Genomic DNA, 24,293 nt, shown 5'->3' with positions numbered 1-24,293 from the left:
GTTCATTGCATTCCGACAGCAGAGGAAACTATGCAAGGCACCAACCTGCTCATCGGGAGCAGTTAGGGCAGGGGTGGGCAACTTTGATGATGGAGAGGGCCACTACATTTCCACCTTCACTCCAGAGGGCCACATTGCATATTGTTACGTCCTACTTTGTCATTCTAGTATCATAAGAAGCAAAAATAGCAGATCTACAAGCTCAAAACGCATCGCATCTCAAAACGCATCGCGCTGCGATGCTTTTTGAGCTTGTAGAAGTAAGTGAAGGTGGGGGGCGCATGTGGCCCCCGGGCCGCCTGTCGCCCATGTATGAGTTAGGGGATCAGTGTCTTGCTCAAGGACACGTCAACACAAAGCCAGGAGTGGCCAGGGATCGCACTGTGAATCTTCTGGTTCCCAAAACCTCAGTTATCCCTAAGACAAATGAATATACAGACCTTGGAGGCTGACCAGCGGGAGTTCCAAGACTGACAGGAACCCACAACTAAGGCCCCGTTTAGAGACCCAAACATTACATGAATCCATTTAGAACTTACATGCCTTCTTGATGAAAAGCCATGCCCACCCCCCCTTTGGTCAATTGTGTAAAAATATTAGTCAGTTTACTTTTTACTTGTCATCATGGCACAAAAACGTAACATTGTCGACATAAGTAATAAGTAGAGACAAACACATACTGTACAGCAGTGGTTCTCAAAGTGGGGTCCGGGGTCCTTCGGGGGGTTCCAGGGGGTCCTTGGCAATATTAGTTAACATAGCACCAAAATCAGTTGAACCACTTTAACCTTATAGGCATTGGCTATTCTTAAAATAACCTTGGAAAAAATTTGAATATTCTTTTTAACATTGGAAAAACCAGGCACAAATTATTTTCTGATGGAGATCCACAGCCAGATATATAGAAACATTTCTGAGAACCAGTACTGTACAGTACAGTACAGTATTGGTTGAAGCCCAGATTGCAGAAAACCAAAATGATAAAATGCAGACGTTTTCCTTATATCCTCTTTAATATCATCTTAAAAAATGCATATACAATCTGAGAAAGAAAATTGTTGAGGATTTTAACACAAGGATCTCTCGAACATCTCTCCTGGCCCCCAACACAGCTGGTCTGAACTGGGATACCGCCGCACACCAACATAATCCTTACGACAGAATACAGGTAACTGACTAAATAAGTGTTCGACATTAAATTAGCAATACCCACAAGCTAACATCAAGTGTTAAAAGACCACCACCAATAGGGCTGTCACAATTATTACATAATCGTCTAATCGTGATTTTTTTTTTTATAATCGTGATTATTTTTCATAATCGTTTCCATGTTGAAAAATGTTCATATATTTTTTTTAAAAGTCAAAAATAGTGGAAATAGCAGATCTACAAGCTCACAGCGCGACGCGTTGTGAGCTTCTAGATTGGCTATTTGCACTATCAATGTTCTTTTTTAAGCATTAAGTTGTCAAATATGTCAGTAATTTCTTTGTATATTTAGGTTATGTGTCATATCTACCATGTGCAACTTCAAAGCCTAAAAGCCAAACAGAAATGTAATTGTCAACGACAAAAACACAATTAAATCGTTAATCGCAATTATTTGAGTGACAAATAATCGTCATGTAAAATGTCATAATCGTGACAGCCCTAACCACCAAGCGCTTTAGTGTAACTGTGTGTAGATTTCCTTTGACACTACTGTTACCTGCTTTGCTGATACCATCTGGTGGATCGTCTCCTTGCACTGACTCCATTAGTATTAAACTGGTTTGATTTCTATCTGTCCATGGCATGCATATTTGACGGAGCTTTTATTGGCAACCTGTTCAACCACTAATCGATTCATATCGGCGTTTAGTGACAACTGCTCTGCCTTTGGAGCTTATATTGATCTCTTTTCAGCTGCTGACTGGAGCTACGTAAATCATGCCAGGCAATGACTTTGTATTCATGATTCCATGTTAATCAGGTCCTTTATTTCGGGCAGTTACCAGCATCACCATTCACCACCATAAATATAACCTCATAAATCTACAAGCTCGCAACATGAGGTGCCGTGAGCTTGTAGGTCGGCTAGTGACAGCGCCATGCGATACGACAGAGTATGAATTAAGCATAAGGCCTCTAGATTAAGGGCAGTAAACCGTCACAATCGGCCCACAGCGACCCAGAGTGCAGTGTTTTCACCGGATACCACGTGACGCGACACAGGTGCCAGCAAAATCTCCCATCAGTGTAGAGATTCCCCAGTATTGTGTGTGCCGGAGCCGTCACTGTGGACGGTGTGTTGCCAACGTGAGCGTGTCAGCAATATTCAGCCGACAATGAGAGCCATATCCAGCCAGCAAATATTGCTTCCCACTTTCCCTTTATTTAGAGATGCAAGATCAATGGGATGGGGCACACAGAACCACAATAACATGGTGAAATAAAACCTAATAAAGGCCCAGTGTTCCTATGGTGGTTAGTCCCGCTTCATTAGGCCCACCAATATAACGCTAGATGCGTTGACTATACAACTGTGTGTCAAACGTAACACATTGGCTGCCAATCGCACTAAAACGATTTGATATCACCGCGCTTGGGCGCCATTAACACCAAAATGTGTGAATCAGTCTGTTCATAGTTTTATATTAAACTGCCGCCTCCCGGACCCAAGGGTGTCGCACCAAGTTCTGGGCCCTGGGTACTTTAACTATTGAAAAATAGCAGATATACAAGCTCTGTGCCGCGCTGCAAGCTTGTAGATCTGCTATTTTTTTTTTCTTTTTTTCAAATCCTATAAAGGTTTTTTGAAAAACCTATGTTTCTATGTCAGTGCAGTGGTGTTCAAAGGACCCCCAAAATTATATTATTTGGCCATGGACCCCAATCTCAAAACATTTAGTTTTGAAAAAATACATATATTCAAAGATTTGCAGACATTTTCACGGCTTTTCCAAAAAAGCAGATATACAAGCTCACAGCGCTGCACCAAGTGCCGCGCTGTGAGCTTGTATATCTGCTGTTAGTGATGCAGGGGACTCCGTTTCCCATGATCCATCGGGAGATGATGTAATCCGGATATCCGGTTGTCCATCCAGACCAATGATAGCAAATCCAGAAAAAAGGATATAATGGGGTTTTTCTACCCCTAGATTGTGTTGATCGTCAAAAGAAGCTTTTTCCAACGGACCATAACTAAAGAATGGATCGCCCATCGCCGTGCTTAATTTTTTTTTCTTTTCCGCGGGTCTTCAAAATAAGGTAATACCTGGCGGAGAATGTGTTACGAACCTCGTCAGTTGTGCGGCTGATGAAATGACAAACATTAGTGTTACCGCCCTCAAACTAGAGGCCTCAGTAAAATCCTCAGTGCCCCCCCCCCCCCCATTTGGTTTCAGCGGCACACCTCAGGTTTTTTACAAATTAGCTTTTGGGAGTCCAGCTCTGGGCCGACAAAACAGAGTTGTAAAGAAACAACAGCATGCTAACAAGAAGACCCATCTTCTCAACACGCACACGCACACACACACACACACACACACACACACACACACACACACACACACACACACACACACACACACACACACACACACACTCCGTGGCCTCTGCATTGGGACGGTGAACTCTCAAGTTGGTATAATCTTTTCACATTTCATTTGTGGAGGACAATAAAAAAAGAAAAGAAAAGCTGATGTAAAAATATGATTGCCCTATGGAGCAACAACTTAAAATGACCATTCCAGTAGCTACAGACTGCATGTGCATACATTGACACACGCATGCGCTAAGCCTTTGCATGTGTGTACAGTTATGTGGGAAATTACTAGGGATGGGACGATATGAAAATTTCATATCACGATTATTGTGACAAAATCGCGATTTACGATATTATCGCGATAATCAAAATATCCCCAACATCCATTATCCTGGGGCGGAACATTTGCCAAAAAATAGCAGATCAATAAGCTCACGGCGCGTCGCAAATGAGAGCTTGTAGATCGGCTATTTTTTGGCAAAGAGATTTGGTAGAGCGTGAAAAAAAGACTGTATCAAGTACGTATATTATAAGTAGGTTTTACCAATAGAGGGTTTAAATGGTACCGGATATGCAGCTCGGCAAATAAAAGGTGAATTGATCCCAGTGCATGACGGAGGACGATATCACTATAAATTAAATCTGTGTTTTTATATCGCCTATCGTCCCATCCTGGAACATTATGTTATTTTTCTACATCCGTTCTCCACACGTCCTGACACACAAAGTACAGAGCACCCCCCCCCCACACCACACACACACACACACACACACACACACACGCGCACACACAAACAGAACATCTCAGACTTCGACAACGTTAATTTCTGACATCTTTAGTAAAATGCACCACTGGTAGATCACATACACTTTGCCTCATGCAGACGTGTGAATACAAAGCTGAACAGAGTGAGGAGTCATGATGCTCAATGTGTCATAGATACTGGTGCACACACACACACACACATACATACAGGAGGCACAGAGCTAGCCTGATCCTAGCAAAGCAAACACACACATACTGTATACACACACTTACACCGGCTCACACACTCACACACACACACACACACACACACACACACACACACACACACATGCATAGACCCAGTCTCACGCACAGTAACACAATCACATACACTCAGGTAGACGCACGCACACACACCACACACTCATAGGGCTGTCACAATTATTTTACATAATCGCGATTAAATAGACGATCTACAAGCTGTGAGCTTGTAGATCGTCTATTTCAACTATCAATGTTCTTTTTATAGTATAACGTTGTCAAATATGTCAGTAATTTCTTTGTATATTTAGGTTATGTGTCATATCTGCCATGTGCAACTTCAAAGCCTAAAAGCCAAACAGAAATGTAAACACAATTAAATCGTTAATTGCAATTATTTGAGTGACAATTAATCGTCATGTAAAATGTCATAATCGTGACAGCCCTACACACACACACACACACACACACACACACACACACACACACACACACACACACACACACACACGCATGCAGCCACACAACAGACAGTTATAACATACAGATTGTACAGAGAAAGAGAGGGGGGAGCTTTCTAACATGGGAACTCTCTCGCAGCACTCTATAAAATCCTGAGTGCTGATTTAGCTAAAGGTTTTATGTTCCCAGGGTTAAACCAACACTCAGCACGTTTACAGCGCAAGCAGACCATGAATGAGGAGAACACCAAGTATGGATGACTAGGGCTGTCACAATTATTACATAATCGTCTAATCACAATTATTTGACATAATCACAATTATTTTGTGATAATCATCATAATCGTTTACATCATGTTTATATATGTTCAAACATTAAAACAATTGTGGAAATAGCAGATCTACAAGCTCACCACGCGTCGCAGATCGGCTATTTCCACTATCAATGTTCTTTTTATAGTGTGAAGTTGTCAAATATGTCCTTCATTTCTTTGTATATTTAGGTGACGTGTCATATCTGCTATGTGCAACTTCAAAGCCTACAAGCCAAACAGAAATGTAAAAAACACAATTAAATCGTTAATCGCAATTATTTGAGTGACAATTAATCGTCATGTAAAATGTCATAACCGTGACAGCCCTATGGATGACCCCCCCCCCCCAAGGTATATATGTATAAAAAGAGGTGGGTATGGGCGAGAGAGAGAAGACATCACAGGAGACAGAGAGACCGCGACGTAAGGAGAGACGAGAGGGAGAACGACGAGGGAGCGTAAAGCCTAGTCCATGCTCCGTCACCCTGGACTTACTGTCGCTCGGCGAGAACCGTGGCAGACCAACAAGCTCACAACGCGTCGGCCGCGCCTGTGGACTCGTGTAGGTCTGCTATTCTTGCCGCACGACACTGTCAAGCGATGAGGTACGAATCGGGCTCAAAGACCTCGAAGTCAGTGCACAGTGGTTGGCTGTGGTAGCAGAAGTACTGTGTAGTAGTACCTAACTTTAGTAGTTGTGTGAACTTACTGAAACTTATACTGTAATGTACAGATCCTTCTCGAAAAATGTTAATATTGTGTAAAAGTAAATTTACTTGAAACTTTCACATTTCTTGACACTTTCATATATTCAAGATACATTGGACATTCAGTGAATTATTCCAAACCTTTTTTTGTTAAAATATTGAATTTTTATGAATATCATATTACATAAAATATTACAATATTACACGAGAACACTCAAAACAAGGATTTATAATAGAGAAATGTCAACTTCTAAGTCAGAGTTGCTTGAAGTCCAGTGGGAAGTTTCCGAAGTCAGTTATGATTTGGGGTGCTAGGGCCATCTGCAATGCTTTTTCACACAATATATATATTTTTTTAGAAGGATCTGTAATATCTCAACTCTTAGAGTTGACCTGTGAACAGACCAGAGCTGAGGAAAGTGTGTTTTCTATGCGTACTGTACTGTACAGTATGTGTGTGTGTGTGAGATGGACAGTAGAACGGGACGTGGTGGTATCGGTCATTCACATGCTGTCTAGCGGGGTTTTGGTGGGGATCCAGCCTTTGATAGAGTGTGTGTGTGTGTGTGTGTGTGTGTGTGTGTTGGGGGGGGGGGGGGGGGGGGGGGTTGTGTGCGAATGGTTGAGTCCATGTGTCCATTCATGGGTGTGATTGTGTTCACCCATCCCTTGCCAGATGGGACAGCGTGCGTGTGTGTCTGTAAATGCGTGCTCACTCACGTGCATTTTCTCTTTAGCAACAAAAAAACATGGCAGGCACTAGAACCGAGAAAACACCATAACAGAAATTCATTTTTCTCTCCATGATTCGCCCGTTTGTTAAACAATGGCTACGTGCGCGTTTCTATCAGAATCCCTCGCTGCATGTCGTCATGGCTCACTTCCGATTGGCTCAGAGACACAGAGGGATATGCCCCGTCGTTGGACGTTCCTGCTGTGGTTGGACAGCTGAAGTTGTCGTCATCCCAACACTCATCCAATCAATCAGGATAATTAAAGCATTCTTTTTCTTCTTCTCTAACTTAAGTCTTGTCTTTTTCAGTTTTATTCTTTTCGCTCTTTTGTATGTTTTATTTCTTTTCCCCCCTCCCCCGTTATATTTCATAATCCAGTGCCCGGGGGAAATTTAGATTCAAGGGTGGTAGGGTCAGCTTGTGATTGGTCAAGGAGATTATAAGGGGGGGGGTCAGCCGTTGATCGGGGGCGGGACAAGCGGAGGCAAGGTCTGGCTGATTGGTTGATTGACTCGTTAGGATGACTGCGGAGGGTTGCAGGGAGCTCCATGCGTCTATCATCTGGCGTAGTGCTTGATGTAATCTTGAACCTTATTCCGAAAATCCTCCTGGGGGGAAGAAAGAAAGAAAAAAGAAAAGCAGGTTAGGTCAGAGATGGTGTAAATCAGGGTAGATTGTGATCTCAAAGGCTGTGCAGGTAAACCACATGACATACCCATGAAAAAAATGTAATGTAGAAAAATATTTTAAACAGAAATCACAAAACCCGGGGTGCCCGCTGGCCTACTGGTCCAGGCGCATAGCACTTAGGTATTTCCACATACAGTAGGCATGGATGCCTGGCGGCATCGCTGGTTCAATTCCCGATTTGGACGACCTTTGCCACGTGTCACTCCCCATCTCTCCCCCCATTTCCTGTCAGTCTACTGTCCTATCAATAGAGGCATAAAAGCTCCAAAACAAATCTAAAAAAAAAAGAAAAAAGCATTTGGCATCTGTCACTTGAATTAAGGTGACTTGATTGACATCAAGAAGGGCCTGTCAGCTCCCAGTCCCTATATGGCTTCTAAAGTAGTCTGTATTACAAGGAAAACCTATAACTTCCATACAGAATGGGATGAATACTTTATTCCCCACTATTTCCCATTTCAAGTGCGTTTGCCTTATACAGTATGTAACACCAATGCGCTTTTGGACAGACCCTCAACCTCAAGAGGTTTAGAACATATAATCTAGAAATACGGCATCGCATTACTTATGGCTCAAAAGCAATCAGGTCTGTGTCAATACAACAGCACTTGTCTGTTGTATTCTGGCCCTTCCGTGATATTGTGCGCGCTGAAGAGTGATGTCTTTTTTGACCCTTCATATTCCTTTTGCTGTCATTGTCTTGCTCTGATTACCTGTATTTTAACCGGTTTTCAATGACTTTTCCTTCCTGTATTTTAACACGCTGTTAATGGCTTTTCCATCTTACCCAGGGAGGGCTGCAGTTGGAAAGTATCCTGCAAGCTAATACGAGCACATTCGCAGCGATGACGATTAATGTGCTGCCCTGTATAAATTAACCTGTAATTCAGTTTTTTAATGATAAAAATGCAATTAAATGAAAGAATGAGAGCGGGGAAAAAGGTAGGCAATTGGACCAGCTCAACAGATTTAACCAACTTTAATGAAATGTCTCCATTAAACAAAATGGCTGGCACCAGGGGCCATTAATCAAAATAAAGTCTGGCATTCAGTGTGTTAAGTCAACACATGTTAAAAACACTACCTCGTGGGTAGTGTTTGAGACATCTGTGCTGCTTGGCTCTATGGTTATATTTCTTTGGTCATGTCTTAAAGGGGCCACACCATGCTTTTCAAAATATATATTTTATATAAATATTGGTCCATAATACGATTTTATACAGGTTTTAGCCTAAACAACCACTCAGATATTGAAATGTCATGTTCTGTCTGTCCCTAATTCCAAGCCGTTTGAGATGCAATCAGATGTCAATCGTAATCTTCTCTGTATCGTTCCAATTTTAGCTCATGGTTCCACCTCATATATATAGTCTCAATAGAAAATAGCCTCCCAAAAAGTACCGCCCCCTTCTCGAGGGGGCCCAATAGGAAATGAGCCTGCCTAGGCTGTGGGAAGATTTCAAAAGAGTACCGTTCAGACACGCCCATTCAGAAAATCACTGAAATGAAAGACCAAAAAACAAGAAAAAAATTAAAAATGTGAAATTCATGGTGTAGTCCCTTTAAGGCTCTTGCCATCCTCTATCTGTCAAGGCCTTCCTCCCTCCTCCCAGTGGTTGTTTGCCTTCATTCCATTCTACCTGTCCATCCCGCTCTCCTTCTCAACTGCTATCCCCTCCTGCCCCTCCCCCCCAATCAACCCATCCCTATATAACCCCTGGTCATCTTTACACTTGTTCCATCCATATTTTGTGGCCCAAATTTCAGTCACTCCAAAGCCCTGTCCGCCCACCTAAAGAGCCTCACAGACGAAACGCGATGTTGGATCCGATCAGATCTCGTGCCCGGGGGTTTATCGGTGTTCATTTCAAACGACAGTCTTGAATTCGGGCCCGGTATATCCCGCTGTGCCAAGTGAAATATCTCAGACCATTACAAATGAGACCGACGTCTCCCGATTCTAGCCACCCACGATCTCGGGGGGGTGGGGGGGTGGTGCCATGAGAGACACGACTAGATGGTTCTCAACCTGTGGATCGGGACCCACAGGGGTAGGCCTACAAGATGTACAGAAAGGGTTCCTTTAAGATGAAACCATGTTTACATAGGCCTACATATATTCTAAGGAAATGGGTTGTGATTTTATAATAGTAAAATGACGAAATTAAACAAATATATTCGCTATCTAACGTATACGTGTATTTGCCCTTCAACTATAAAATATATATTGTTTTTTATGAGACATCCATTGTAATTAGGCTATGCTCCCAAATCCATTTTATTACCTTCTGTTCGCATATGCAATGAGTCCCGCAGTGCTGCCAATCTGTTGAAGGTGAAAATCATGGAGGTTTTTTAGCGAGGTGAAACGCCATCAAAAGCCACCTCGAAGATGCAGGTTGGAACGTCATTTATTTGGAGCGTGTATCACATTATCTGCGGGGATGGGTGACATAAAGTAGCCTACTGGAAATGTGCATCAAATGACAGTGCCGTCGAGCGCTGATCAGCTGCTTTTTTTCCTTTTCTTTTTTTGCGCAGCCTCTTAACAATTAAGGCATGCATGGTGCTTTCTTCAGTGGCAGTGCTACTAATTAAATATTAAAACGGCGAAATTAAACAAATATATTCGCTATAGTCTATAATAAAGAGTCTCTCTCTCTCTCTCCCTCTCTGTCTGTGCGATATTTGTAGCTAATAATGCAGTAGGCCTATTGATACTTTTACTTAAGTAAAGAATTGGAGTACTTTTTCCATCACTGCTCAAATTAACTGTTCATCAGCGTGAATGCTTTCAGGTGTGTATGTGTATCTGATCAATATAGGAAATTGCCCATTACATCCTGCATGACATCAAAGCGACATGTTGTGTGAAGTCTTGTGAGCATGAAAGAGTTTGAACTTGAACATGTAGTGCGCTACATCGTGAAAAAAGTATTAAGAGTAGACCTAGGCTAGGCCTATAAAAGCCTTTTAAAATGTTACATCTTGCTCAAATTAATCATTACATCATTGCGCGAAACTATAGCACACGCGAGCCCATGGCATCTCACCCCTGGTCAGATCAATAATTAGCGCATCAGTTCCAGGTGGTGGTCGCTGATACGGCGAAGCGCAAATCAGGCTTGTCACTCACACAACACAGCTGCTGACGGCACCGTGTTTTAGACTTTGGTTGGTGTTATTACTGTTATGTTGATATGATTGATCTGAACCAAGCTGGACCCAGTGGATTATGTAGTCTACATGGAAGCACGTTGGCTGTCTCTGTCTCAGCCTGTCTGTCACAGCAATGGATTAATTGGTAGAAGTTGGTGTTACATTCTTCTTTCGTGTATCATCGTCCTTTGCACACAAGTGATAACTGCGCCATCATGACAAAACATTATAAAAACAAATGTAGGTTGGTAGGCTAGTCTTCTAGGTACTGTGCGCACACTGGCCGCTGCTCACTTTATAGATATTATAATTATATATTCAGTTATTTTTTTGGCAAGCGAGACGCGAGATGTGATGCGCATCCAGCAAGACACGGCTGAGAGTGTCGCATCTCCAATATCATTGATTTAATAAAATCCATTGCCTCATCCAAGCTTTCAACCAACTGTCCAAAAAGGAAAAGGCTTTTTGTGAGGTGATAGAACAGCATACACTGCCCTAGCCAAATCTGCGCAGCAAAAAAAAAAGAGAGAAAAAAGCACGCCCGTGTCCATGCACTCCTAAAATGCATCAACCAGCATTTTAACGGCAACCAGCCAGACATTAAACAGACATGAGCTTAATAGCAATTATGAATGTCCAAACCTCGCCGTTGTGGGCGTGCAGTCGCAGAAAAAAAAAAGTTTAACCTCTCGCTTTTTTTTTACTGTCCCACCACCTCATCCAAGCATATAGAATAGGGACAGGCCTAGGTTCCTCAATATCATTTAGCTGGGGACCCCCTGGAACTCATTTTAGGGAGAAAGTAAGCTAAAGTAAAAAGTAAGTAGGCTATAATAATAAAAGTGTAGGCTGTTCTATTGTGAGGTGACAGAATAGCCTACACTCTGCGCAGCCTAAAAAAAGGGAGGAGCTGGCTTCATATCATCTGAAGCAATCCCGTGAGCTCATTCAGACGACAATAATTGTAAAGGATTCCTACCCGATGACCCGATAATATCAAGCTTTTTTGATATTATCGTGAGTGCTCCCGACGAGTCCCGAGGTCATAAAAAAGCTAATTAACATAATCCGATCGTGTCGGGGTACTGTTCAAGCCCAAGACCGATTCCGGGGCCGACCAAACGATTTTCCCGGGGGGTCCTCCCGAAATCTGATCGGGGATCCTCGGCCCCGGGATCGGCTCAATGTGAACGGGGCTTAAGAGAGGTGCACTCTTCTCTCCTTCCAGCTTCTCAACCATTCTATCATTCTTCCTCGGCTCCTATGACTCGTTCTTCTGATCTCTGCATCCCTCCTGGCCCTGCTTGGCCCCAGCTCTTGTCTCATGTCCTTATTCCCATCCATCAGTCAACCTGCCTTCTATGTACTCTCTCTCTCTCTCTCTCTCTCTCTCTCTTGTGCCCTCCACCTTGGCTTTTTCCAGTTAGTCTCATCCTCTGTCCGTTCTTCTATCGCAGGGGTTTTTCAACAGGGGTTCCTCAGAGTCACTACAGGGGGTCATCCAAATCTTTGTGTGATAGAATCTTTTGTTTCTCCTATTTTCACATAGTCCAGGCGTTTCGGGCAGTATTTTTGATGTAATCGTGCACTTTATGAAAGAAGCATGACATTTGGCACACAGTTAGAACATGCCATATGGAACATTTTTGGCTATTCACGATATTCCTGGCCCCGCCCCCGGCTTCCTGTTCATATCCTGAAAGAAAATAAAAAACATCATTTGGTTTCCTGTGTCCTTGCATTAAAGTGTCAGTAGAGGCGCTCTGGGCTCTTGGCTCTGAATGAACCGGTGTTGCCATGTCTGCTTATAATAAGCAATTGGTGTCGTTGTTTATTGGGCTTACTTTCTAATATTTTTTAAACCAGTGGTTCCCAAATCTTTTCATATCAAGGACCCCAGATTAACAGATTTGTCCACAGTCGCAGACCCCCATCTGAAAATATGTGGTGCCAGGTACCGCCACACAGATTTGTGTTGTTAAAATGTTTCAAAAATATTCAAATTATTTTCGTTTTTTCTTTCCTCTATATTTTTTAAATAGCAAATATACAAGCTCACAATGTGTCACAATGTGACACATTGTGAGCTTGCTGATCTGCTATTTTCAAATGTAAATGTAAAGTAGTAAAACTGAACCTAGTTAATTCTATTGGGCTTATTATTCATAGACCTGGCCGCTTGTCTCTGGCAATATCTGGCAACAGACAATTCCCTGTCACTTCCTTGGGATCTCTTGTTCTTCGACTTGGGAGGAAGTGAAAAGATGTTTAAAAATGCTCCAGCGCCCTCTGTAAAAGGAAAATGGCAGCCTCCATAGAATGGCCAGGAATATCGTGAATAGGGGCATCGCAGATTTGTCTTGGGAAACTTGCGGGAGCCAATTAAAGTTGGGCTCTCATAGACTTTACTATAGAGTAAAATAATACAAAAAATACATATGCTTTAAGTAGCAAGTAAGGGGTCAAACTAGGTGTTTTTTGGGATTCTGAATCCAATGCAAACATTTGTTTTGCAGGAAAAACATTCCTTGGGCTAAAAACGGACCCCATATAACTATGGTTTAGTGATGAGTCATCACTTTTTAAAGTTTTGTGGCGGCCGTTTCTCGGAAAGGAATGTTTTTCGTGCAAAACAAATGCTTGCATTGGATTCAGAATCCCGAATAACACCTAGTTTGACCCCTCACATGCTACTTAAAGCATATTTATTTTTTGTATTATTTGACTCTATAGTAAAGTCTATGAGAGCAACTTTGATTGGCTCCCACAAGTTTCCCAAGACAATGCCCCTATAGCCAAAAATGTTCCATATGGCATGTTCTAACCGTGTGCCAAATTTCATGCTTCTTTCATAAAGTGCACAATGTTTGCCTGAAACGCTCGGACTAATATAAACCACTTGAACCCTAGTGTCCTTATTCTGAGAACTTAAGCCAAAAATAGCCGTTCTACAAGCTTATAGATCGGCTATTTTTGGCAAAGAGGTTTAGTGTAGAGGGGAAAAAAGAGCATACTAAGTAGAGAGGGAAAGGTGAAGTTTATTATGTATTGACGGTTCAAGTGGTTAAATATTCGAAAACACAAATGTACATGAATCCAAAATACACCGATGATTGTGCTGTCAAACAATTAAACTATATGGAATCTATGAACAGGTTGTGGGAGTCCCTGCTTCATCTCTCTCTCAACTAAGGGGTCCTTGGCCTGAAAACGTTGAAGACCCCTGTTCTATGGCGTTCTATTCTTATCTTCTTCCCCCTCCCCCCCTCCTCATCAGATCAGCTGCCACCCACCCAGTCAGGCATGTCTCTCTGCTGGTCTGGGCTTCTAGGGGGGAGGGCTCTGAATGGACATGAACAGGACTTCAACACGTGGGTGCTTGGAAGAAACCTTCTGATCCTTGCTCTTATGATTCCCCCCATAAGGTTTCCCAGGCTTTCTGTCCTTGTGTCCATCATGCCCTTTACACCATCCTTTGTCTACTGTGATATAGTATGTCTGGCGTTGCTGTGAAAACGGCTCAGCCATTGAGAGGTAACTGCTTGTGCATTTGATATGGCACATCCCTAACCATCTTCCAAAATAATTTTGAGTTTAATTCAAAATAATTATTTAAACATTTCTCCTCATGCAAGGCACTACATTCTCCACTAATGTAATTGATCCCTTGCCTCGTCTGCCATGTCAAATAAATTAACCACGGTCAAGTTAAAATGATCCTAGATTTAAAAAGAAAGCTTACATTTTCTTCTTCATTTCCATTAAGAAAGATGGCAAGAAGTGACACGTTACAATGGAGACTTGCCCATAGATACACATATATTGCGTTGCTGTTCATTAAACACACATTCCCTGCCATAGCCGGGAATAGAGGTTCCCGAGATTTGGCTGTTGGTCCAGCCTGCCAATCACGAGTTTCGATTTTTGGTTTTTAAATGCCCTAAATGCCCTGCTTCCGGTTTCTGGCGGAAATGGGCACATTTCCGTTTCCGGCGGAGGTGAGACATAACCGATTATCGACTTCCTGATCCTGTTTGCGTTTGCTTACTGTGTAAACACAGCTGGGCTAACTCGGGAACACAGGCACTGATTTGCAAGCAGGTTTGTTTTTTTTTTGGAACGGTGTGCACACGCGTGGTGTACGATCGTACATGATGGACACACACGCCCATGTTAACAACTTGGGAGCCAAACTCGTTCAGTGACGAGTTAAGGCCACTAGGTGTCCCCCTGCCAAAATGAGTTATCTCGTTGACAGACGAGGCAACATAGGGTTAACTGTACACGCTGCTGGCTGCCCTCTGAATGACCCGAGTCCATTACGTCACCCCTCAGCAGACACAGGCAGTGAGAGAGAGAGGTAGAAAATGGCGGAGGCAGCTTACATTGCTTTACATTCTACTTTGAAACATAAGAAGGGCTTTATCTCTGAATCAGATGAAAAGGACGCCAGGGAAGCAGAGATCTGATTGTTTTCACGGCGACACTTTACCGCGATGGTCGGCTCCCGTTTGGATTATAGTTTCGCGAGCTTTTGTAAACAAAGGGATTATCTTCCTCAATCGTCAGCGGACACCCACGTGCACACGCACAAAGCTTCCGAGGCACTTCAAAATAAAGCGTAAGTGAATGGTGGCAGCAGCAACAGCTAGAAATGTTATAAACCTTAGCAGCCCATGTGTTAAAAGGTAAGAAAAGTCTGGCAGTCTGTTTTCTGGCAGGGAATGTGTTTTAAAACGAGTCGCCTAAAAGCTTGCCATATCGGCAGGGTCAAGCCATGCCTGCTAATGCATGCATGCACCATGTATGTTTACTGAAACAGGAGGTCTTTCCACCATTACAACTAGAAAAGGTGCTCCTCTGGGCGCATACATTATCTCCACCAGCACTGTGTAAGTTGTCAGGATGTGCATTTGTACAACATACAGGTCAACACATTTGTAGTTAACCCTATGGCCAGAAGTGATTTTAGAGATGCGCACTATAGTATAGAGGCATGCAGGGTCATTTGCCAATTACAGGGAATATCAAAACCCTGTTTGACGCTCATCACATGACCCATAAGATAATTTGTACCTAACTTTGGGTTTGCGGCGCTCACATCTAGAGATCGGGTCACGTTGCAAAAGCGGAAAATGACTGTGAAAGAGAAGAGTAGATATGCTGCTGTTCTATAATGTCCGCCCGGATGTTTCTACCTGCACACGCAAGTTTTTTGGGGGCGGAACCATTCTGTCTTACCATTTGTCCCTTTCATGCCCATATATGGATATCTCTGTATCTGTATCCTTGTCCCTATTAGAGCAGTGCTAACCATGCTGTCCTTGTCCGTGTTATGCCCATATATGCCCAGATGTGATCCCTGATGTCATCAATATTAAGCCCATATCTTAGAATGCCCATATATGGGCATACTGAAATACTGTGTCAGTCTTATGTGGTCAATGACATCAGACATGATGTCAGTCATTTTTGCATTTTCCTATTCAAGTCAATAAATTAATATAAATGAAACTATATAACACATCTCTTAGCAAAATGAACGCAAGCGAGTCCCGATGACATATGGCCCAAGTGCGTGCCACCAAAACTGTGTGAGGAGTAGCGCGGCAAAATAAAGTTTATCCGGAAAGATGGATGATGGATGAAAAAAAAAAAAATCCCGGGGGCTTCCGTTTTGTCACCAAGGGATGAAAGTCGTCACCAAGAGATACGAGAGAGAGAGAAGAGAGAGAAAGAGAGAGAGGGGATGTAGATGCATGATGAGAAGCTGCCAAGAACAACTACTATTACTATTAGATGCCTAGTACAAATAAAGCACTGACCTTAGCCATGACAACATCAGCTTCAGTTACTGTATACATTAAGTACACCCAATGGACTGATACTACACATGTCGGACAAGTACTATAGTCTGGTCTCTCAACAACACTAATAATAATGTTTTCTTTGGGATGTACATGACACGAAAACTATGGAAATATGAACGCGACTCTGTCACTAAGTAATGGAATGCGGACATTACCGCGATTGACATTTATAGCCAACTATTAGCCTACAGTGGCCGAACACAGTATTGCATCGTCCTTATAAATACCATATTCTAAGAGGACATTGAGCCGTCATTGGATGTAGCCCTAGGCAACCAGTGTTAATTTTGTTGACTAAGACTAAGACTAAGGACTAAGTCGATTAAGATTTTTATATTTAGTCGACTAAGACTAGACTAAAACAATTTCAGAAGTCTAAGACTAAGACTAAATGTGTTATTAAAAAGTCTAAGACTAAGACTAAATGTGTTATTAAAAAGTCTAAGACTAAGACTAAAACTAAGTCTTAAGGGGAACACACACTGGAAGCGGAGGCGGCGCGTCAAAACATACGGCCCCATTATTTTCAATGAACTAACCCACACCGGCGGCGTGAGACGCGCGCAGCCGCGGGTCTGCCGCCACTGTTCTATTTTTCCAGCGTTGCCTCGCGGTGAACATGTTCTCCCATGGTTCTCCCCACCGGGGGAAATGGATGTGCTGTGTGGCAGCGCGCCGCATCCAGTTTGGGTTACCGTGCGGCACTTCACGTGCGTCGATACCGCGGCGCGACGCTGCGCAGCCGCCCGCGTCCAGTGTGTGCTCCCCTTAAGGCTAAATGGAATTAAACCCAAATACATCTTATCTTTACATTTGAGAATGTAGGCATTCTTATCTGTTCTTTTCAAATCTTGTTGGTTATGCACAGAGAGTAGTAGACAGTGTCAGATGTGATTGATACTGTTACTATATTATTTGCAGAGCAGAGATTTTGTGCCTGGCAGTGGCACTACGGCACACACTAGGCATTGTATGATTTAAGAATAAGACTAAATCAAAAATGTCTGACAAAATTAACACTGTAGGCAACAAACAGCCAATGAACGACACAACGCACACACAGTCCTAACGAATCAACGACGACGTTGCCTACCGATGTTCGATGTTACAGCCATTAGCCAATTACAGTATATATATATAGATAGATTTGGTGAAAATAAATTGTGTAATTGCGACCGTAGGTCGCATTTAGTATCAAACCCTGCACAAAGAGTAAGTCCGTCTGTCCGTCAGTCCGTCAGTCAGTCTGTCTGTCTGTCACACCTCACACGTCACACTCTTGCCCTGCTCATATCTCCGCAACCGTTGCCCCGATCCATGCCAAATTTTGCACACACGTTCCTTACCTGCCAAACTACAACCTCCAAGGACCCCCGGAGCTCCAGGGACCCCCAGGTCCCTGGGGGACCCCCAGATGTAAAAAATGACCAAATGTGCTAAACTGACCAAATGACCACCCCAACGGGGCTGCTCACGGGGAATTCCCGGGGACCACCCACTCCTGGTGCTCCAGAACGGATGCAAAAGTGGTGGCGCCCCCAGTGGAGGACCCCCTACACTGCAGCTCACATAAAATGCCGTAACTCCGGCTAGGAGCGACCGGGACAGCCGGGGCCGGTACCTATTCGTCCGCCTTGCCGGCGCGGAGACCCCACCCCTCATTTCTCACATGGCCCTCTTCTAGCGCCACCATGAGGCCGATTCTTGCAAAACACATTTTTGGACACTGCTCCTACAATTTTTGCCCTAAAATCACGCAAATCGGTACACAGTATGTCTACACTCATCCCATCAACATGAATCTCTCCCATATAGCGCCACCTCCAGGCCCATTTTTAAAAACACATTTTTGGACACTGCTCCTACAGATTTTGCCCTAAAATCACGAAAATCACTACACAGTATGTCTACACTCATGTCATCAACATGGATCAGGAAGATTTTGGCAAAACACATTTTTGCCCTATTTGTGGAGATAAGTGACCTACGGTCGCTTATCTCCCGATTAGGGAGTCTTACTGGTAAATAAAAGTGGCCTAACATAGTTCTACCATGGGGCTAATTAAAAACATTGTGGGGTGGAGTTTCTTCCTTGGCCTACAGGGAGACTCCATTTATTTTCTGCGTTTGGTCACATACTGTACGCTCTCATTTCTTATCTAGACGCTGTAGATATAGCATAGCCATTAACTTGGGCTGCAGTGGCTTTGTTTGACATTACATCCCGATTTTCTATCTACAGAACAAAAATGCATGTCTCAGCAGAAAGGCGGTTTGAGGCATTGTAATTGGGGGAGAAAATCCATTGGGATGACTGTGGACAAGGTATACAGTATGGGAGGACGCATGAAGAAATAAATGGTATTTTAACGAGGGCCATTTACTATTTACTCACTCGTTATCCAAGAAATAGCAAATCTACAAGCTTTCAATGTGTTGTATTGAGATGCATTGAGCTTGTTATAGGTCTGCTATTTTTAACATTTTCTGCTTTTCTATAACGACATGCCGAAAATAGGTTGAACATGGTTAATCGCCCCAACACTAATTATTTGATGCGGCTGTTGATTATTCTATAGACATATCACCACCATACTGTATTTTAAGCACTCCCAGCACAGTAATGATATACACAGCTCCAGCATTCTCCTCTCTATTTTCTGTAAAGGCAGGTCTGTCTCATTTGATGTTTCTATCTCGATGCATGCCCCACCTCCACACACACACACACACACACACACACACACACACACACACACACACACACACACACACACACACACACACACACACACACACACACACACACGTATCCCTCTTCCTGTTTTCCTTATGACTTCCCTCTCTCTCCCGTCACCATCGTGACCGTCCTCCCTAGTCCGCAGGGCTCCATGTAATTAAACCATGTCCGCGTTCCCTTGTAACATGAACTTTCACATCTAATTCTCCCATTGACATCAGTCCACTGATTTACACCACGGCCCTGGTAGACAGTCACGCACACATTCCTGGGGGCTGCTGTTTTGTTACCAAGGGATGAGAGTCGTCACCAAGGGATACGAGAGAGAGAAAGAGAGAGAGAGAGGATGTAGACGCATGATGAGAAGCTGCCAAGAACAACAACTACTATTACTATTAGATGCCTAGTACAAATAAAGCACTGACTTTAGCCATGACAACATCAGCTTCAGTTATTGTATACATTAAGTACACCCAATGGATTTGATACTACACATGTAGCTCAGGGATTGTCCTCCTCTTAAGGATTCATGATGGTACTATGTGCATTTTCAAACACATTACTCAGTTTTAACCAGTTACGCCGTATTTTAGTCATTGTTGTACGCTGGTGACGCCTGGTGAAAATAGCAGACATACAATTTCTATTTTCAACTTTTAACTTTAGGGTTAACCCTTTCATTGCCCAGAATCACCACTAGAGGGCGCCCAATGGCCATAGAATCCACCATAGACATACGCTGTATATGCACAAGCCGTGCGCAGCCATGACGCGCCTGAACACTTTCCTTTGTGCATGAACAGGAACAGGATGAAGTTAGCTATTGGCTACCAAGCATTTTAGAAGCCCTATTTTCTGCGATTTAGCCGTGATTAAACCTTGCACACCTCATGGATATGCATGGAACAGAGAAAATGAGCTCTAAAGATCCTGGATTGCATTGGAGTGGATGGCAAATATCGGCGGCGTGACGCTCTCGCGGGCCGTGTAAACAGATGACGGCCGGCGGCCCGGCTCGAAAATTTAGCCCGGTGCTTCGGTAAGGCCTCTGGAAAAAAAATTAAAAAAATAAAAAGCCCAACTAGTTCGGGGTTGGCACCCCGAACGTTAACTCATACCCTGCCAAACCCGAGGAACCCGAGGATTTCGCGATGTCCCTCCCTGCCACGCCCGAGGAACCCGAGAATTTCCGCCATTTTGAAAAAAAAAAAAAAAAAAAAAATCAAAAAATTGTTTTTTTCAAAAAATGTTTTGGGACCCCAAAAACGTTAGTAGGCATGATAGCGATCGCGAAATTGCTTGTTTAACCCCCATACAACCCCCATACAACTCAGGTAGCAGACCTCCAAGCTCACAACAGTGTAAAACATAATGGCTGCTATCTCATGAATGCCTGAACGGATTTCCATTCGGATTTTTTTGTTTGAAAGCTGTGAGCAATGTGGACACACGTGGTGCATTATCTAGGCATGGGTGTGCATGATCCGTGCACTATGAATTACATGGAAGTCTATGGAGACGAATGGCAGTTAAAGAGTACGAAGGTATTGTTAAATGGCAGCATATGAGTTAATAAGGTCCAAACTATCCCGAACTAGTTCGGGATAGGCAGAGTAAGAGTTAAGATGTGGAGTGCATTCACACCTGGAATTAGGGGCCGCCCACTGGCCTAGCGGTCCAGATATTTGAATTAAATGAAATCACTTACCCTACCTTCTTAAACAAAACTGTCCATCTGTGTTGTTGATGGTTACACAGGTAAACATGGTTTTAATAGTCCGATTCTACAAATGCCTTCTAAATCAGTAGTTCTATCAAGATTTTTCAAAAATGTAAAAAATAGCAGATGTACAAGCTAGCTGTGAGCTTGTATATCTGCTATTTTTTGAATAGCCAAAGCAAAAAAAAAAAAATCTAAAATGACACAGATGACTCTGTTTCAAGGAAACAGAGTCAGCTTTTAATATTTGCTCATCACGCCACCATGCTTCACTGCAATTATCATTAGGATGTAATTACAGGAACATAATCAAAAGGGGGAGATAGGTGAACTAGTCCCCATATCTACAGCAAATGACCTTCACAAGACTGAAATGAATGCTGGTTCTTTGTCACTGTCTGCGTCAGAATCCCTGTTTGTCTAATGATATCCTCCTCCATCACCTTTCTATATTCATACACTTGAATATATAGACTTCTGCGTATAATGACATACTGTAGGCCTACAGTACACTCAATAGAAATTGGACTTCCCTATAGACTAGAGCAAATGGTTTTCAACCTATTTCATATCAAGGTCAATTATTAATTCAGCGTTTGAGCCAGACCACCATCTGATGAGATTTAGCCTCTCAGACCCACAACATAGAATATTTTGTTATAATTGGATACGATTTTGTCCACAATTCCATGCTGTATTGATTTGGTGCCATAGCAACAGGCCATGTTGATCAAAATAAAATAAAAATCTATGTTATCTAAATGTGTAGACTTATTGTAAATAAAGTAACTTAGAAGTTTAACAATAATTTAACTCCTGAGAGTGCAAAATGAAACCAAATGGCATTTGGTTTCATTTTACATTCCCAAGAGTTAAAGATATATAAGGGTCCATTTGGTTAACTTTCCATCATTTAGCTGGGGACCACCTGGAGCCCCCTCAAGGACCACCGGTGGTCCCCGGACCACTGGTTGAGAACCACAGCTATAGCGCACACTTCCAAGGGCGGATTCACTTATAACCTGCAACCCACCACATACACAGCCCCGAGTAGCCCCAGGAAACCCCTTCCTGGTTACAAAAGATTTAAAGTTTTGGCTGAGACGACAACTGGGTTTGAGGGCCGCAGGTTAAGTTTGTAGCCGATTCACATTATTAATTAGACTCCAACTATCCCTCTTGCTGATGCACTTGCAGATGTGTGCGGCAGCTCCAGTACTTGCAGTGCAATGTCTTCAGAGGGACTGGTGTACAGTATAAGACAAAGAGCAAAGTACTCTCCCTGTGGGGCTGAAAGGCAACTTCATGCCCAGACAGAGGTGGGCCACACAGTGGAGGAAAGACTTGACCTTAGCTTCAAGTGGTCAACATGACAGGAGCGACGGGGGGAGGGTGGTGGTGGTGGTGGTGGGGCAGAGGAGAAGAGAGGGATAATAGGGTAGAGGTGGCAGGGGAAGGAAAAGAAGAGTGGAAGGGGAGAGGATGACAAACCTCAGGGGGCGCACGCACACACGCAAGCACCCACACCCCCCCACGCACGCACCCACCCACACACACACACACACACACACACACACACACACACACACACACACACACACACACACACACACACACACACACACACACACACACACACACACACACACACACACACACACACACACACACACACACACACACACATTTCCTCTGGCATAACCTCTGCAGGTTCACTGAATCTCTGGCAGTGAGCAGTGGTGGGAAAAGTACAATTTTTGAGCGGTGGTAGACCGCTCCATAGCATGGCCGTGTGTGTATCCGTGTATCCGTGTATCCGTGTATGTATGTGTGTATGTAGCCTGAACTACCACTCAGTGGCCAGAGAGGGTGCTCTTGAGTCTAGTCTGAGCATCAACTGCAATATTCTCTCTCTCTCTCACGCACGCACGCACGCACGCACGCACGCACACACACACACACACACACACACACACACACACACACACACACACACACACACACACACACACACACACACACACACACACACACACACACACACACACACACACACACACACACACACACACACACACACACACACACACACACACACACACACACACACAACCACCGCTCAGTTCACACGGGTGTGATTTTTCTTTTACTTAAAGGAGTAGTTCACCCCCTATTAATTAGTCACGCCTTGGAGACTTGAGTTAAATATTTATTTGTAGTTGTCGCATCCCTAACACATAAAAAAAGATTATAGTATACTTATAGTTACAAGTAAAAGTCCCATATTCAAAATGTACTTGATTAAAAGTAAAAGGTATTGTTATCAAAATGTACTTAAAGTACAACAGTAAAAGTACTCGTATTTACAGGCAGGCTATTTCACAAATTTTCACAAATTTCAAAAATTTTGCTCCGATTCGTTGCGGTGCTTTCTACACCCTTACTGTGTGTGAGAGTGCAGTGGTTTGGCTTCCTTGTTGTTTTTGCTCCGCCTGAGTTGTGGAAACCTAGAACCAGAGGAAAGCGCATTTCTTCTTCTGCAGTTAAATGGAACTGGATGGGGAACGGATGTTTTGTTTCTGGGTTATTTAGTCTCCTAGTAACTATTAGCAACCGAGGCTCGATCGAACGGTAGACAACGGTGATCTTAATACGGTGATTAAAAAACACGCTAAGACAGAGATCTCCATCTTAGGCAAGGCTTAAAGGACAACTCTGCCCAAAATCACTTCTAGGCTCATTTTCCTACATATATTGATCCAAAATGACTGTCCATGGGGTCTATTAGGCAGAAATGCCCCTGTTGTCCAGTTTCCCCAGCAGAACCCAGCAGCTCTCATAGCATAAAGTGGAGCCTATAAGCCTATCACTTTTACACTATCTGTTGCGGTCAAAAGTGTTTTTTGTTTTCATGAATGTGTTACTATTTGTCATCACAAACACATCCATGCCTTGATTGTCCCACACAAGCCACCACAATCTCATAAATCATGTTTTGGGGTGACCATTCAGCACAACTGCCAATCAAAGTGACTGTACTGGCCAATCACAGAGCATCTTTTCCGGGACTTGGTAAAACACATAAAAGCATAACATCTGTTTAGCAGAGTGTGATGGCTTTTGTGGGACAACGATGGCATGGATGTGTTTGTAATGACAACTAGTAACACATTCATGAAAAATAAAAACACTTTTGACCACAACAAATAGAGTAAAAGTGATAGGCTTATATGCTCCACTCTATGCTATGAGAGCTGCTGGGTTGGGGAAACTGGACAACAGGGACATTTGTGCCTAATAGACCCCATGGACAGTAATTTTGGATCAATATAAGTAGGAAAATGAGCCTAGAAGTGATTT

General features: G+C 43.2%; 2 protein-coding genes across 3 annotated transcripts in view; both read right to left on the bottom strand.

Moving 5' to 3' along the window:
- LOC308308322 (metallo-beta-lactamase domain-containing protein 1-like) overlaps positions 1-24,293 on the bottom strand; it is a 403,236-nt gene that overhangs the window by 235,229 nt on the left and 143,714 nt on the right. The window lies entirely within an intron of this gene.
- ube2f (ubiquitin-conjugating enzyme E2F (putative)) overlaps positions 4,347-24,293 on the bottom strand; it is an 80,171-nt gene continuing 60,224 nt past the window's right edge. The window contains exons 10-11 of one of the 2 annotated variants that reach the window (XR_013963273.1): positions 6,159-7,359; positions 4,347-6,110 (exon numbers count right to left, since the gene is read on the bottom strand). Coding sequence is in view for 1 of the 2 variants with exons in the window: in XM_080753717.1 (XP_080609843.1) it covers positions 7,309-7,359 (51 nt within the window). In the remaining variant the exon portion in view is untranslated. Of the gene's footprint in view, positions 7,360-24,293 lie in introns of both variants that reach the window. The other variant, XM_080753717.1, reaches the window with a different exon arrangement.

Source organism: Nannobrachium achirus, assembly GCF_963921795.1.
Source record: "Nannobrachium achirus genome assembly, chromosome: 22".
In the NCBI taxonomy this organism is placed as follows: Eukaryota; Metazoa; Chordata; class Actinopteri; order Myctophiformes; family Myctophidae; genus Nannobrachium; species Nannobrachium achirus.
The sequence above is the reverse complement of the archived record's forward strand: the minus strand, read 5'-3'. Positions and strand labels throughout refer to the sequence as shown.